The sequence below is a fragment of the Prionailurus viverrinus genome, chromosome F1, assembly GCF_022837055.1.
Source record: "Prionailurus viverrinus isolate Anna chromosome F1, UM_Priviv_1.0, whole genome shotgun sequence".
NCBI classification, from domain to species: domain Eukaryota; kingdom Metazoa; phylum Chordata; class Mammalia; order Carnivora; family Felidae; genus Prionailurus; species Prionailurus viverrinus.
The window spans coordinates 24780570-24796594 of NC_062577.1; the positions used below are offsets into that span (position 1 = coordinate 24780570).

General features: G+C 35.7%; 1 protein-coding gene across 2 annotated transcripts in view; it reads right to left on the reverse strand.

Annotated features, from left to right (window-relative positions):
• The window catches only part of XPR1 (xenotropic and polytropic retrovirus receptor 1), a 212828-nt gene that overhangs the window by 43247 nt on the left and 153556 nt on the right, over window positions 1-16025 (reverse strand). For both annotated transcript variants that reach the window (XM_047840768.1, XM_047840767.1), the window contains exons 8-10: window positions 6491-6681; window positions 6100-6279; window positions 79-250 (exon numbers count right to left, since the gene is read on the reverse strand). In XM_047840768.1, the coding sequence (XP_047696724.1) occupies window positions 79-250; window positions 6100-6279; window positions 6491-6681 (543 nt within the window). The remainder of the gene's footprint in view (window positions 1-78; window positions 251-6099; window positions 6280-6490; window positions 6682-16025) is intronic.

Genomic DNA, 16025 nt, shown 5'->3' on the forward strand with positions numbered 1-16025 from the left:
CATTTCTTAGTTATCATTCCCAATATTTCTTGGTTTACACTGGCAGTTCAGAGGTATGGATGCACATTCATACCCTACCTTCTGAATTATTTGGCAACAGGCCCCCACTTTCATCCCATCTGAGCTCAAAACTGTAGAAGCAGATCATATATTCCAGGTCCATCAATATCACTGACAGGCTGTTCAGCTGATCGGCCAGCCAGAAATCAGCAAAGCCTACTTTATGGAAGGGGGCTGTAAATACTCGAAACTGGGAGAAAGAAAAAAATAAAAAAAACACAGAAACAAGAAAGTTCATGTTAAATTTCTCTAATTCTTTTCTGACCAAGCAGCATGATTACTTTAGCTGATAAAATGGAAACCAATGAGCCAATCACAAACACATGGACCTGGCAACAGTGGCTAGGTTGAGAATTAGTAGTGAACGGAATGAGTTGAATAGATAACTAAGAAAGGAAATTTAAGTGGGGTGAAGACAGGAATAGCTACAGTTAGAAAACAGAAAGCAGAGAGGGTGGAAAGAGTTGAAGCTGAAAGCAGAGAGTAGCAGAAGGGAGAAGCACTGAGAGGATGTGTAGTGTTAGGGCTCTAGGGTAAATTGTGCTAGAGACGCATGCTCTATAAAAATTTCTGGAATATCCTCCTTCTTAACTGGGATGAGAGCTTTGCTACCTGAATAGAAAGCTCTTCTTTGCCTACAAGGGATAGGGAGGGAAGGATGTGCAACAGTTGAAGCATGCCTGCCCGTTCTCTCACTGAAGTCAATTTCACTAATGCCATGGTAATAATTGTATTTGTCTTGAAATGATGCCACAAAAATAAGCTCACACCCCACTATTATAAAAATAATGTTAAATGAATTCAGATTAAATGTACTGAGCACTAATCCATGCTGCATATTTTTCTCAAAATGCTTTTTTCATAGTCCACTAACTACAACAATTCTATGAGCTTGGCACTATTCATATCCCCATTTTACAGAGGACCTACAACAAACTCATCCTGACCTATTCTGTGGAAGACTGTTTACCACTGCAAAGGGAAATCTCCTGACATTGCAGAGAGAGGATGGATAGATACTAACGTAATCATCAGAAACAGGCTCCAATAGTGCAGAATGCCGTGAGATGCCCTGAGAAAATTGAAGATGGAATTAAGACAGCTTTAATCCTCGCCCTGTCAGACCGTTTCTATCTTAAAAGCTAAAAATGAACTCCTAAAACAAGGAATTTTGACTAAGCAGCAGTTTTGAGAAAATGAGTCTAAATCTATAGCTCTCCTGCCATCTAGCTATATTCATTTAGCAGACATATTCAGCATGAAAACTAATGGCTCTCTTCCCTCAGACTTGGCTGGTTCTTTCTATTCTACCTCTAAACACTTCTCTTTATTATTTGAGGGAGATAAATGGCTACATTATGAATCCATCCTAGATATCAAGTGTCTATGACAGGTATTGCCTTGGGGCTTTGGACGTTAGATCAGGTATCTGCAGGACCTAGTACAGGCTTTGTGATATTTTCTAGAGCGGATATATTTTGAGGCCATGGCTCAGTTTTGTCATCAGTCTCTTGCTCTTTCAATAAGTTTGCAATAAGCCTGAGAGACAACCTATATCGTTTGCAACCATAAGGTCTAGATACAGCAAACTCTTTTTGGTAGGGGGTGGGGGCGGAGTGAGAACTGGGGGCTTAGTGGTTGAGATGTTAGTCATTTATTCATGAAAAGGTTCTGATGCCAGTTTATAGAGTATTTTAAGAAACTGTGGGGTGCAGAGTGGACTTTAAAAATTCAAAGAGACAAACAAGAGTTCAGAACATAACACCAAAAGGATCAAGAAGTCTAACTCAATCTCTAGTCATGGACTTTTGTGAAAATTATAGCCGAGGGCAATTTTCTTATTTCTCATGGACATGAGACAGACTACCATTACTCTCATAATCTGCCAAATTCAGCCTCAAAAACTAGCTAAGAGAGTAAACCTCCATATGAGCAGAGGAGGAAGAGAATGCACTAAATAAGAAAAGAGGGAAATGGGACTACGAAAGGGAGTGGCATGAAAATAGAAACTGGAAGGAAGGGAAAATTTATAGAAGAGAGCAGATGGAAAAAGGAAGAGGAGGGAGTAGTAAATGTTGGTATAATACAACTAATAAAGGAAGGAATATAATTATAGTCATTCAGCATTTAACACATGTCAGGCACTGTGGAAGTACAGAGATAAATAAAACAGTTTCTTCTGTCAAAGACCCACAGTCTGGTTGAGCAAATATATACCTAAGGAAATAGCGACAGCACTGTGTAGTAAGTGCTATTACAGATAAACATGCAAAATACCCTAGAAATACAAAGAAGGGAGAGAGGGAGTAGCTGCATCAGAGACAGGGTAGGGCTGAGTTCATACTGAATTCCCTGATGTTTACACATAGTCAAATTCATCTTAAATTTATCTGAATTCCCCTTCTTGAGTGAGAATTCTTTCTTTTCTTATTGTGGCTAAGGTCTTTCAACTTCTACATTGTTGTGATTTTGCTTAAAATGACAATGACTCACTGAGTAACAGTATTAAGAAAGCTACAGACAATTCAAAAGATCTGATGTTTTACTCACATACACAAAAAAGCCATTAATAAGTTATTAGAAAGGATATTAACTAACATCATTTTCTAAGTTAATGCCGATAAATATTAAAGAAGATGAAGTTTAATTTCTGCTTTTAGAGGCTTGTGAATAATCACACTCTTTCAATTTTTATACAAAATATATTTATTAGTTTGAACTACTAGATCAAAGTTAAGTATCTTAAATGAAGTGACTACCAGGTTTAATTGTTAAATGGTAGTGGTCAGGAGTACAGATTATGGAATCAGACTGCCTGGGCTCACATTTCATCTCCATTACTTACTGGCTGTGTATTTAACTCCTCTGAACTTGGATTTCCTCATTTATACAATGTGGATTAATAGCAGCTCCAACCTCATGGTTATTAAAAGGATGAAATAAATGAACACATATAAAATGTCCAGAACAGTGCATTATTAAAAGAGACTATCTCTCTGTAATCATAGTAGAGACATATGTAAAAATTTTACTATAAAACCAAAGAAAATATTGAAAAAATCAATTCCCCAATTATATAGGAAAGGACTTTAATTTGAAAACTTTAAGTAGTCTTCTAGAAGAATTGATTGGTATTTTTGTTTAGAAAATCTGAGGCATTGCTTATGTTTCCCAAATGGACTTCCAATTAGGGCAAATATAGATCTACAGAGATTTATGACCTAATAATACAAATAAACTGTACCTAATTTGACATTTAAGTATCAAAATAAATAAATTTCTTTAAAAAATTTTTTTAAAGTTTATTTATTTTGAGAGGGACAGTGAGGAGGGAAAGAAGAGAAAGAATCCCAAGCAGGTTCCACTCTGATAGTGTAGAGCCCAAAGTTGAAGCCACACACTGTGAAATCAAGAGTCAGACACTTAACTGACTGAGCCATCCAGGCACCCCTAAATAAATTTCTAATAAAAATTTTTTTAGCTTTTTTGAAGGAGGTGTATAGCATATAAATTCCATAGATTCAAATTTAAATATGGATATAAACAACATCCAGTGCGTACCACTATGGCCAAATGATACATGTTCTTTTCCATTTTTTAAAAATTGAAGAAGGAAATGTACTTTTACTTAATGATGAGGCTATTAAAAAAGCTGTATCAGAGAAACAAAATATTTTTAACACTAGAAATAAGTCTCAGGGTAAATTTTTTCAGTAAGATTTGAATTAAAATAAGTCAACAGGTCACTTAATGTTAAAATGCTTTATATGTGTAAGATTTTCCTGTATACAATTATTATTATAAATATAACAAACCACAATGCTTCTTTCTGCATTTCACTGATTCTGATAGCACACTTATTATTCTTATTCCTTATTACATCATCATTGCCAACCTATTCCATCCATAAATCCTCATTTATTAACATACAGCAAATGCATTAATAAATGTCTACTCAATGGGGAATCATTTTGCTAATCAGAGTAACTGGTCATGCATCAATCATAGCTAACTATTTAAACAGAGAAGGATGTACTGGGGAAATGTTCACTTAACACACAACGATATCATTCCATTATTGCAATGATGCAATCGTATTAACATCTGAGTCTTTGAAACCTCATTTCAAAATAACTTTATAGAGATTTTACAATAATTGAGGCAGGAAATAATAGGTATTTATAATCTTAACATTATTTCCTTGTAACCAGAAGAATACTACATTTTTGTGCAAATAAGTTTTAAAACTCCACAAAATCTAGCAATAAAATGACAATCTCAAGATAAAAAAGGTAATCTAATTTTGTTGTACTAACGGGAAATGATTTATTTAAAAAAAATTTTTTTTTTAACGTTTATTTATTTTTGGGACAGAGAGAGACAGAGCATGAATGGGGGAGGGGCAGAGAGAGAGGGAGACACAGAATTGGAAACAGGCTCCAGGCTCTGAGCCATCAGCCCAGAGCCTGACGCGGGGCTCGAACTCACGGACCGCGAGATCGTGACCTGGCTGAAGTCGGACGCTTAACCGACTGCGCCACCCAGGCGCCCCATGATTTATTTTTAGTATGAATTTCAAGAGAGAAAAAAATGGTCCAAATATTTCTTCTGTCTTACAAAAAATCCTTTAAAAATCATGTGTTCTAGATGATAAAATGTGTTAAAGGTGATTACATACATAAGACTTTTCAAAATACTCTTGTACATCTAAGTTCTACACTTAGACCTACAGTTTGGCCTAGTGGTGCTATACATAACAGGAATGATTTGCTCTCTTACTTATTAGTATTTAATGAAATTAGAGGAAAATAGGGATATTCTCAATTTGTGGTAAAAATCCTACCAGAATAAATAAGAAATACAAATAAATAACAATCAACTTTGGGGAAAAAACATGAAGGAGATCTAGGCCATTTTCTTTTCCTGATTGCTATAAATACTTACCTGTACTGGAATATAAGTGGCTTTTTACTTGTTGTGTACTTACTTACTATGTTTTTTTTAATAGGAAGAGCATATTTTATATCTTCAGATTCAAAAAATTTAAATAATGCTATATATAGGGAATGTACTGCTAAGAACAGCAACAACAAAGAAAAAAGTTCTGCTAACCGTAAGGGATATACAAAAGGAAAAAGAATACTCTAGTTTCCAAGGTAGTATACTTTTCTAAGGTAGGAAAAAGAGTAAGGCAATTATTATAGGAATTCTGAAAGTATGTGTAGAGATTGGTCAATTGAATCACTAATCTTCACTTTACTGTTAGCTGTAATTCATAACCTAAGAAATAATTACAGGAGAACATTACCAATTAATTGTCAAAACAGAGCTGGTTTAATTCAGGAGTTAAGAGAAGTCCCTTCCCCAAGCTATCTTTACACCATTACAAAAAATACAGCAACTATTTTTGCAAGAGATTCTATATCCTGATGTTTAAATTGAGAGATTTTGAGATTAAAAAATAGGTAAAGTGGAAGAAGAAATGGAATGTATTATAAACAAGAATCAAAGTCAGTTTCTCAAATTAAACCTGGTAATCTGGTAAAATATGCTTACTGATTTTAGAGAATGAATCTTTCATAAAAATAAAAATGTGTGGTTGACTATTTCTATCAATTTGACAGGAAAATAATAGTTTTACCACTTTTTAAAAAGGAAAAAAAAGAAATTCACAGAGTTCTACATGTTATCACAGCTGGCTAAGTAATCTGTACTAAATAATAAGGCACTTAAATAGATCACGAATTATTTATTATTAATTTGTAAAATAATTTCAATATCTGGACACTTCATACTCCCTTTTAGGAGGAAAAAAACTGCATGAATAAGTATTTCTCCCAGGGCCACTGCACTATACAACATGAGGTGTACCAATTACACTATATTCTTTACCCTTGGAGCTAGAGCACCACTCACATAGATTAATTACAAAGTGAACCATGCCTTCTGGAGTTGTGCAACAGCAGCCTTGGTTCCTCCTGGACAAAGCCAATGACCAATACACCACTCTAAAAATGGGAGACAAATTTCTGGACTTACCAGTAGTTTAAGCAGCCAAAACCGGGATTTGTAATAGAAAGTTTTGGTGGGGTTGATAAGAAAGAAAAACATAAATCCATAAAGGACAAGTGGATACACATATGTGGGGATGACACTAAGTGGAGCAAAGAAGCATGCCAGAAGGCTTAGGCACCACAATATCCCGAGGAATCCAGCAATCTGATAAAGGATGGGAAAGAAAAGAGAAAAATTGTTATTTTTATTTTTTCCATTACTCAGAAGTATCTTCAATAAAACAAAGGTAAGATAAATGTTTAGATGTTAAGTCAATAATCTTCCTCAAGTAAAAGATGGATTTCAGCACCCACTAAACCAGCGATATAGCTAACGTGAACTATATTTGTGGGACTTTATGTCTTGCTTTGATTACCTCAAAAAGATGTTGATGAGACAAATTGCTTCTTGGATTAAGTTCAAAGATGAGCACATGATTCACTCCAGCCTGTCTCCAACCATATGTGTTGATGCCCAGTAGAAAAAGGAATTCAATCAGAAGAAAGCCACCCCGATAGATTCTTATCAAGGGCCATATATTTCTATCTGTTTCAAGTTTAAATACAGCTGAAAAAATATCAATTAGTTAGTTAGAAAATTCATAATGTCTCATTTAATTGTCTTTCCTCATAATTCTTGATGACACAGTCCTTGGCATAAAAAGTTTTTATAAATAAAGCCTAAGCTTAGATTATCTCAAGAGCATGATAAACTTGTTTCCAGGTTCTTTCCCTTCATCATTTCATTCTGCAAAATTTCACCAGAATGATTTCCCTAAAACTTCACTTTGGGCATGTTAGTCCATTGTTCCATTAGTTTCTTAGAAATACAGAGAATCACAGAAATACAGAGAATCACATATGGGATGACATAACTTCCTTGGCTTTGTTCAGTGATTAAACTGGTTATAGTATTACCTACCTCGCAGAGTTGCCGTGAAGATTAAAAGAAATGTGACACATGAAAGCGATTGAAAATAAAAGCAAGTGAAAACTGAAATGTCATATAAATGGTAACAGTTAATATTTACAGAATGCTTACTATGTGCTAAGGACTGTTTTCTATTATATTTTGACATATAATAATTCATTTTACTTGTTTGTTTGAGAGAGCAAAAAAAGGAGGGGTAGAGGGAGAAGAAGAGAGAGAATCTTAAGCAGGCTCCACACTCAGTACAGAGCCAGATGTGGAGCTCGATTGCATGACCATAAGATCATGACCCGAGACAAAATCAAGAGCTGGATGCTTAACTGACTGAGGCACCCAGCTGCCCCCTTTTTTATTTTTAAATTTATTTTTAATTTTTATACATAAAAATTCATATAATCCTCACAATGGTTCTGTGAGTTAAAAACTATTATCTCCATTTGACTGGTGAGGAAATTAGAGCACAGAGAAGTTAAGTAATTTGCTTAGGATTACCAAGCTAGTAGAGGGCAGAGCCAGAGTTTTAACTCAGAGAGTTTTGCTCCAAAGCGCACACTCTTAACCACTACATTCTGTTGTCCATATGCCCATACAAATGTGTAGTTCCACTATTACCCTATAGCCTTCCAGTTACTGTAAATTCAAACACGGTCTTGGAATTCAAGTTCTCTATCAGTCGGATCTCCAACTCACTTTCCCAAACTTATCTCACTGGGCTCCTAAACATTAATTCTTATCTCCTGATAAATTTTATTAGTCTTTTCACAAGTTTGCTTTTTCACACTTGCTTATATTGTCCCCTGTACCTAAAATGGTCTTGCTCTTTGTACCAATTCAAATTTTACTTAATATTTCAGAGCCAAATCCTTATCTATTCACACATTTATTGAATCAGTGTTTCATTTTGAGCCTAGTCTGTGCCAAACATTTCAGTTTGGCTAATGATTTCTCAATTTTCCGTATAACTATAAAATTTATTAGACTCACTTGAAATGTAGTTAGATACTGGCTTATACTTAATTTAAATAACCATTTATTAGTTATCTTTGTATTCCTACAGTACATAGCATTTAATAATTTAAAAATAACAGGGTAGTGAAAACCTTTGCTTTGGAGTCAAATACTAAAGACCAGACTTAAAATTCTAGCTATTCTAAGGCAATTATTTTATTTTTCCAAGTCTGCATTTCCTTGCTGGAAAATGGGGATAATATCTATTCTCATAAGTTTGTAAATAAGATTAAATGTGATCAACATATATTACATGCCTAAAACAATAACAAGTATTCAGTATATATCAGTTTCTTTTTCCTTTTGCTTGAGGAAACCTCATTTTGTTCATTAGTTCCACAAAAATTTATTAGATGCCTTTTATACCTAACACCACTCAAAGAACTGGAGATTCAGTGATAAACAACAGACAAAATATATGTCTTCAGGAAACTTCTATTCTGTATAATATCATACTGTCATAAAGGTTTTGAAGAAAAAAAAAAGTAGGGTAAGGGGATGAAGAATGATGTTATTAGGTGCTATTTTAGGTAGGGTGGTGAAGAGGACCTCTCAGGAGATGACATTTGCAGAGATCTTAAGGCAACAGAGAATGAATCATGTGAGTATATGGAAGAATAAGGCTCCAAATAGTAAGTACAAAAGGCCCTAAGATAGGTATGAGCCCGGTGCTCCAAGAACAGGAAGAAGGCCAAGGCCACTATAATTGAAATAAATGAGAGATAAAGTCATAAAGAGTTAGCCAAGAGAAGATCAGGTAGGACCTTTATAGTATCTTGTCAAGACTTAAACTTTTCCTTTAATATATGAAGCCAATGAAAGGTTTTATACATAAGTGACAAGACCAATTAATAATATTAAAAGGCTACTCCAGCTCTTACATAAAGGGACTACAAAGGATCAAGCATGATAGCAAGGTTAGTCAGATTATAAATAAAAAACTCTATATGGATTTAGATCCTGGTTCTTAAGCAAAAACCATAGATACAACAGCCAGGAAACAAAAATAATAATCCTAAGTCTCAAAGAATGCGCAATAAAACTACGAGAGCTAATAAATTCAGCCAAGTCGCACACTGTAAGATCAACACACAAAATTTAGTTGTCTTTGTATACATCAGCAATGAACACCCTGAAATGAAATTAAGAAAACAATTCCAATTACAATAGCACCCAAAAGAATAAAACACCTAGGAATTAATTTACTCAAGAGGTGAAAGACTTGTACAATAAAAACTACAAACATTGCTAAAAGGAATCTCATGTACATGGACTTACAAGACTTGATGTTGTTAAAATGGCAATGCCAAAGTGTTTTGGAGATTAAATACAATCCCTATCAAAATTCCAGTTTTTTGTTTTTTGGTTTTTTTGCATATATAAATAGAAAAGTCATTCCTCAAATTCACATGGGATTGCAACAGGTCCCAGATAGCTATAACAACACTGAAAAAAGAAGAGCAAAGTTGGAGGACTCACATTTTGTGGTTTAAAAATTTACTAAAAAGCAGTGTGGTACTGGCATAAAAACAGACATACAGACAGAATTGGGAGTTCAGATATAAATCTATATACGTGTGGCCAACTAGTTTTCAACAAGAGTGCCAAAATCATTCAATGGAAAAGAATATTTTCTTCAACAAATGGTGCTGGGATGACTGAATGTCCACATGCAAAAGAATGAAGCTGAACCCCTATCTCACACCATGTACAAAAGTTAGTTCAAAGAAAGAAAAAAAATTGAAAAATCAGGCTTTATCAAAACTTTTTTGCATCAAAGGCCATTATGAAGAAGGTGAAAGACAGCCTATACAATGGGAGATAATATTTGCAAATCATGTATCTTGGTAAGGATTGAGTACCCAGAATATATAAAGAACTCTTGTAACTTAAAATAAGAAGACAACTCAAAAAATAAGCAAAGGACTTGGGGAGACATTTTTCCAAAGAAATATACAAATATCCAACCAGCACATGAAAAGATGCTCAAAATCATTAGGGAAATGCAAATCAAAATATTAACAAGATACTACTTCACACCCACTGGGATGGCTATAATTTTTTAACTTTTTTTAACATCTATTTTTGAGAGACAGAGAGAGAGACAGAGCGTGAGCAGGGGAGGGGCAGAGAAAGACGGAGACACAGAATCCAAAGTGGGCTCCAGACTCTGAGCTGTCAGCACAGAGCCCGATGCGGGGCTCCAACTCCCAAACCGTGAGATCATGACCTGAACAGAAGTCAGACGCCCAACTGACTTGGGCCACCCACGCGCCCCTAGGATGGCTATAATTAAAAAAATAAATAAATAAAAAGGAAAACCATAAACACTGATAAGGGCGTAAAGAAAATGGAACCCTCTGGGGCGCCTGGGTGGCGCAGTCGGTTAAGCGTCCGACTTCAGCCAGGTCACGATCTCACGGTCCGTGGGTTCGAGCCCCGCGTTGGGCTCTGGGCTGATGGCTCAGAGCCTGGAGCCTGTTTCCGATTCTGTGTCTCCCTCTCTCTCTGCCCCTCCCCCGTTCATGCTCTGTCTCTCTCTGTCCCAAAAATAAATAAACGTTGAAAAAAAAAAATAAAAAAAAAAAAAAAAAAAAAAGAAAATGGAACCCTCATAAATTTCTGGTGAAAATGAAAAATTATGCATCTTCTATGCAAAACAATTTGGTGGTACCTCAGAAGATTAAACATAGAATTACAACATAACTAAGTGATTCCACTCCTAGGTATATATCCAAAAGAAATGAAACCAGGTACCCAAGCAAATCCATGTATATGCATGTTTTCAGCAGTACAGTACACATTAACTACACATCTAGCACTCCAAAATACTATACCCATTTTCACTCATTCACTTGAATAGCTTCACAGTATTTCATTGCACAGAGGTAAATAACATCATTTAGCTCATTAAATAATTCCCAACTGATGTACATTTGAGTGGTTTCTAGGACACTGTTACTACAAACAAAATGGCAAGGAATACCCTCCTTTCATATATGTCCTTGGCATCCTGTTCAAGTATGTTTGTAAGATAAATTTCTCAAAATAAAATTGCTTAACCAAAGTGACTGTATTTAAAAATTTACATATACTGCCAAATTATCCTTCAAAGACACTGAATTAATACTCTTACTATTAGTGTATGAGTGGCTATTTCACACCCTTCTATAAATACATCGTGACATTTAAACACATTTAAATGGTCAAATTCCTATCTCTGTCAAACCAAAAAATGAAATATGATATATTGTTATTGTATCAAATTAAATAACAGTTACTAGAAATCTGTAAGAGAACAATTTTTTAAAAATCTAATCAGGTAACTTCTCATCTTCTCAAAACTAAGTTATCTGAAATATGTGAATTTCAGACAAATTATTAAGTATCAGATCAAATCCCTTGGAGAAACTACAGCAATTACACACATTATTTTTTGATGTGAATGAAAAAAGAATCGTGCTTGTACATGCATTACTACTGCTGTGCTTCTCTCTCTGTGTTATCTTTCAAGTACCCGCTGGGACATAAATAAGCATAGACAGCTGGCTGTGCACTTACCCTGCCTCCCCCCCACCGACCACACACACAAAGATCAAACAAAGAAGAGTTGTGAGGTGAGAGAACATAATGCAGAAACCACACACATTAAAAAACAAATGAGGCTGTCTCATAAAACAGTCTATATTTACAAAAGAAAACAAAACCTGAGTTTGTCCCTGAATTAAAAAAAAAATTTCTTTTCAACTCACATGAAAAAAATGAAGGTTATTTTTTCTTATTATTTAATTATGATGATGATGATGATGACAACATCACCACACTCATCTTGGAAATAAAAGAAAAAATTTCACACATAAATGACTGAGGTTTTCTTAGAAAGAACAACTCCCATCATATACTCCATATAATTTATATTGGTGTAGTGCTTCACAACTATATAAACATGTGTCACTTACACTTCTTAGCTGATGTCCATGAAATGGTCTCAAGCTATCTCCTTCACACTAGGTGATTTTCTCATTTCTCTTCTTCATAACCCAGTCCCTCCTCCTATGCCCCACCCTCTTCCCCCACCAACTAAATCTCTACTCATCTGTCTCCTCTTGGAATGCCCTTCATTCCATCACATCCAGCATAAATGCCATCTCCTTCATAAAGTCTTCCCTGATGCTTTCATTTAAAAGTAATTACTTTGTTCCTTTGACCTGCTTAGAACATTTAACATTTTCCATCTTGTAGTATATTATTATTGTTTTAATATATGTCTTAATCTCCCTGGCATAGAAAACTTCATAAGGAAAGGGATTTTCTTATATCTCTTAAGGCTTGCATCAAGCTTAATTATGAGGTACATAAAATTTACCTGTTGAATGAATGAATTCTAAAATAACCCTGTGAATTTAAGGTAGTACAGTCACTGAACAAATAAGGAAATTATTTAAAAGAAGTTAAATGAGAGGCGCCTGGGTGGTTCAGTCAGTTGAGCTTCTGACTTCGGCTCAGGTCATGATCTCATGGTTCATGGGTTTAAGCCCCTCATTGGGCTCTGTGCTGACAGCTCGGAGCCTCGAGCCTGCTTCAGACTTTGTGTCTCCTTCTCTCTCTGCCCCTCTCCCACTCATGCTCTGTTCTCTCTGTCTCTCTTTCTTTCAAAAAATGAATAAACATTTAAAAAAATGAAAAGAAGTTAAATGATATCCTTAAACCAAAACAATTAACAAATAGTAGTGTTGAGACTGAGATACAGGCTAGGCCTTTTGAAGACAAGTCAGTGTTCCTTCCTTAACAACTGGCTTGATAATCTAGGGTTAGGTTTTTTATTACAATACTCCCATGCAGTCTATATAAGAAGACTGCACTCACCTAAAGAAACAGAACTAGATTAAAATATGATAATAAATTATACCAATATTAAATCATGAGCTTACAGTGGGCCATAATTATTAGATGTAATTTTCAGTAGTTGGTAGGAAGGAGAATTCTAAAAACACAAATGAAAACACACTGTCAATAGGTCAAGTTCATATGCTCTCTAAGAGTCATTACAGCTTGGGTTATAATTTCATAATATGTAATTGACAATCTTAATTAAGAATGTTAATGAGGAGAAACAACTTTGGTAAATTTTTTCTTAAACATCTGCTATATGTGTTGTACTGTGTTAGGAACCTAAAATACAAAAAATGAAAATACACAGTCCCTGCAATTGAGAATAGTAACTGTGACAGTGATAGAAACTTTCATGTTCAGGCACTATTATGATTACTAAACATTGAAAACAGAATATAATGGATATTTATACAAAACCATCGTATTTTTTACGTTTATTTATTTTGAGAGAGAGAGCATGTGCGGTGTGCGGAGGAGGGGTATAGAGAAAGAGGGAGAGAGAGAGAGAGAGAAAGAGAGAGAGAGAGAGAGAGAGAGAGAGAGAGAGAGAGAGAGAGAGAATGGCCAGCAGGCTCTGTGCTGTCAGTGCAGAGCCTGACACGGGGCTCGATCTCACGAACTGAACCATGAGACTAAGACCTAAGCTGAAATCAAGAGTTGGATGCTTAACTGACTGAGCCATCCAGGCACTCCACAATACCATCTATTTCTAAGTTTCTTTGTAGACTTTCCTGAGCAAAATTTAATCCTTTATTCATGATTCAAGTTATCATTATAAGCGTAAGTACACAGACTCTTGAGGTATACCATGACTATTTGCCCTTAAAGTAAAAGTTCTTGAATGCAAGAACCTTTGAGTTTGTGTCTTTTTTGCTGTTTGTGTGTTTTTGGTTTATCATTTAATTCCATCTCTGTCCTCTTTCATCCATTCCAATTTCCACCAATATTTTGTTTATTTTTTTAATGTTTATTCATTTTTGAGACAGAGAGAGAGACACACAGAGGACAAGTAGGGGAGGGGCAGAGAGAGGGAGACACAGAATTTGAAGCAGACTCCAGGCTCTGAGCTGTCAGCACAGAGCCCAACGCGGGGCTGGAACCCACGAACTGCGAGATCATGACCTGAGCTCAAACTGGATGCTTAACCAACTGAGCCATCCAGTCGCCTCTTCCACCAGTATTTTCTGAGCTTCTTCTATGACCCAGGCAGTATTCTAGGTGCTAAAGATACAATGGTGAACAGGAGACAAAAGTCCAGGTATCAAGGAACTTACATTCCAGTGGGAAAACAGATAAAAGAAACATAAATATGTAATATTATGTCATGTACTTAAAAGTGCTCTGAAAAAAACTAATGTGGGCTGAGGAGACAGAACAGGCTATTTTAGGGTAGGGTGATTAAGGAAGGACTCAGTGAAGAAGTGGCATTTGAACAGAGACTGTATGAATGAAGTGAAGAAGTAAGCCACACAGACATCTTAGGGAAAAAGCCTCTTAGGCAATTGCAAGGGTTCATAGATGGGATGATATTCAAGGAACACCATAAATGTACTCGGAAACACAGTGAGACCAAGTGTGGGGAGGATGACAGGGTATAGTCAGAAAGCCCATAGGGGCAAGACCCTACAGGGTCTTTTAGTCTATAGAAAGAAGGTTCAACTTTATTGTAAGAGAAGCCATAGAGAGATGCTGAGGAGGACAGCAATATGATCTAACTTACATTAAAAAAAAAGAAAAGAAAAGAAAAGATATTGGTGGCTATGAGGAGTCAAGAGTGGCTGCAGTGAGCGCAGTGAGGCCAGTTCAGAAGGTTGGTGCGGTGCACTAACAGGACACGGCTGCTTATACAAGGATGGCATTGGTGGAAGTGGTCAGATTCAAAATGGGTGAAGGGGGTGGAAAGTACAGGCTTCTAGTTACAGAATGAACAAGTCACAGGGATGAAAGGTATTATAAAAGTGTTGTATGGTGACAGATAATAGCTACACTGTGGCAAGCACAGCATAATGGAAACTGGTTGAATCACTATGTTGTACATTTGAAACATCTGACACTCTGTGTCAACTGTACTTTACACACACACTGTTAAAGACAGAGCAACAGGCTTTGCTGGTGGATTGGAGATAAGGTATGAGAGAAAAGAGAGGCTAAAGGTTTTTGGCCTGAGAATCTGATGAAAAAAAAAATGATGATATATAGAAAAGAAAGTGTATTTGGGGGTAAAAAATATTTTTGTCCATGTAAGTTTGAAATGCCTATTACTATCCAAATAGTCAATAAGATATCAGAGGAGAGAGTAGACGTACTTGAGAGTCACTGCCATACAGGTAATATTTATGGCCATAAGCCTGAATAAATTGCCTGGGTAGGAAATGAATGTCAACAGAGAGAGAATTTGAGGATTTAGTCCAGCAGTACTGCCCAACATTTAGATGTCACAAAGAAAAGAATAGTTAGCAAAGGAGACTGGAAAGAACTTCCAGCAAAGTTTAACAAGAAAAGCTGCAGAAGGTGGTTTCCCAGCAAAACCAAGTGAAGAGTTTCAAGAAGGGATGATTCACAATGTCAAATGCAGCTGAGGGCTATGTCAACTTCTGTTGGGAGGTTTAGTAAGATAATGCCTCCCTTGCTGTTATATCATTTCTAGATGTTGGGAGTGCACTTGCTTCCAGCAATCCCTTCTACCTCTTTCTAATTCGTAACTTAGAGGGTAGGAAATTATACAACCCAGTTTCTTAAAATTATATGGAGTAATTGTAAATATGTTCTGGAAAGGATGTGAGAAAGACTCCAAGAAGCAAAGTAAATAAACTTTAGTGCACAAATTTTGTAATCTTATTTACTCTCATCTGTGAACAAGGGAGTTGAGGTTCTTGATAACTGAACTCTGAAAATGTATAAAGAAATTGTACATAAAAACTAGAAAACATGGAGAACAAAAGTCATAAACTAGTAATGTTGTAAAAGGAAATATGTCCGAAAGGAAAAGCAAACTAAACAAATGACCAAACACTGCCCCATCTCCCCCAGTCATTTATAAGAACAAAAAACAACCCTGACAGATTTCTCTTTCAGAAGCA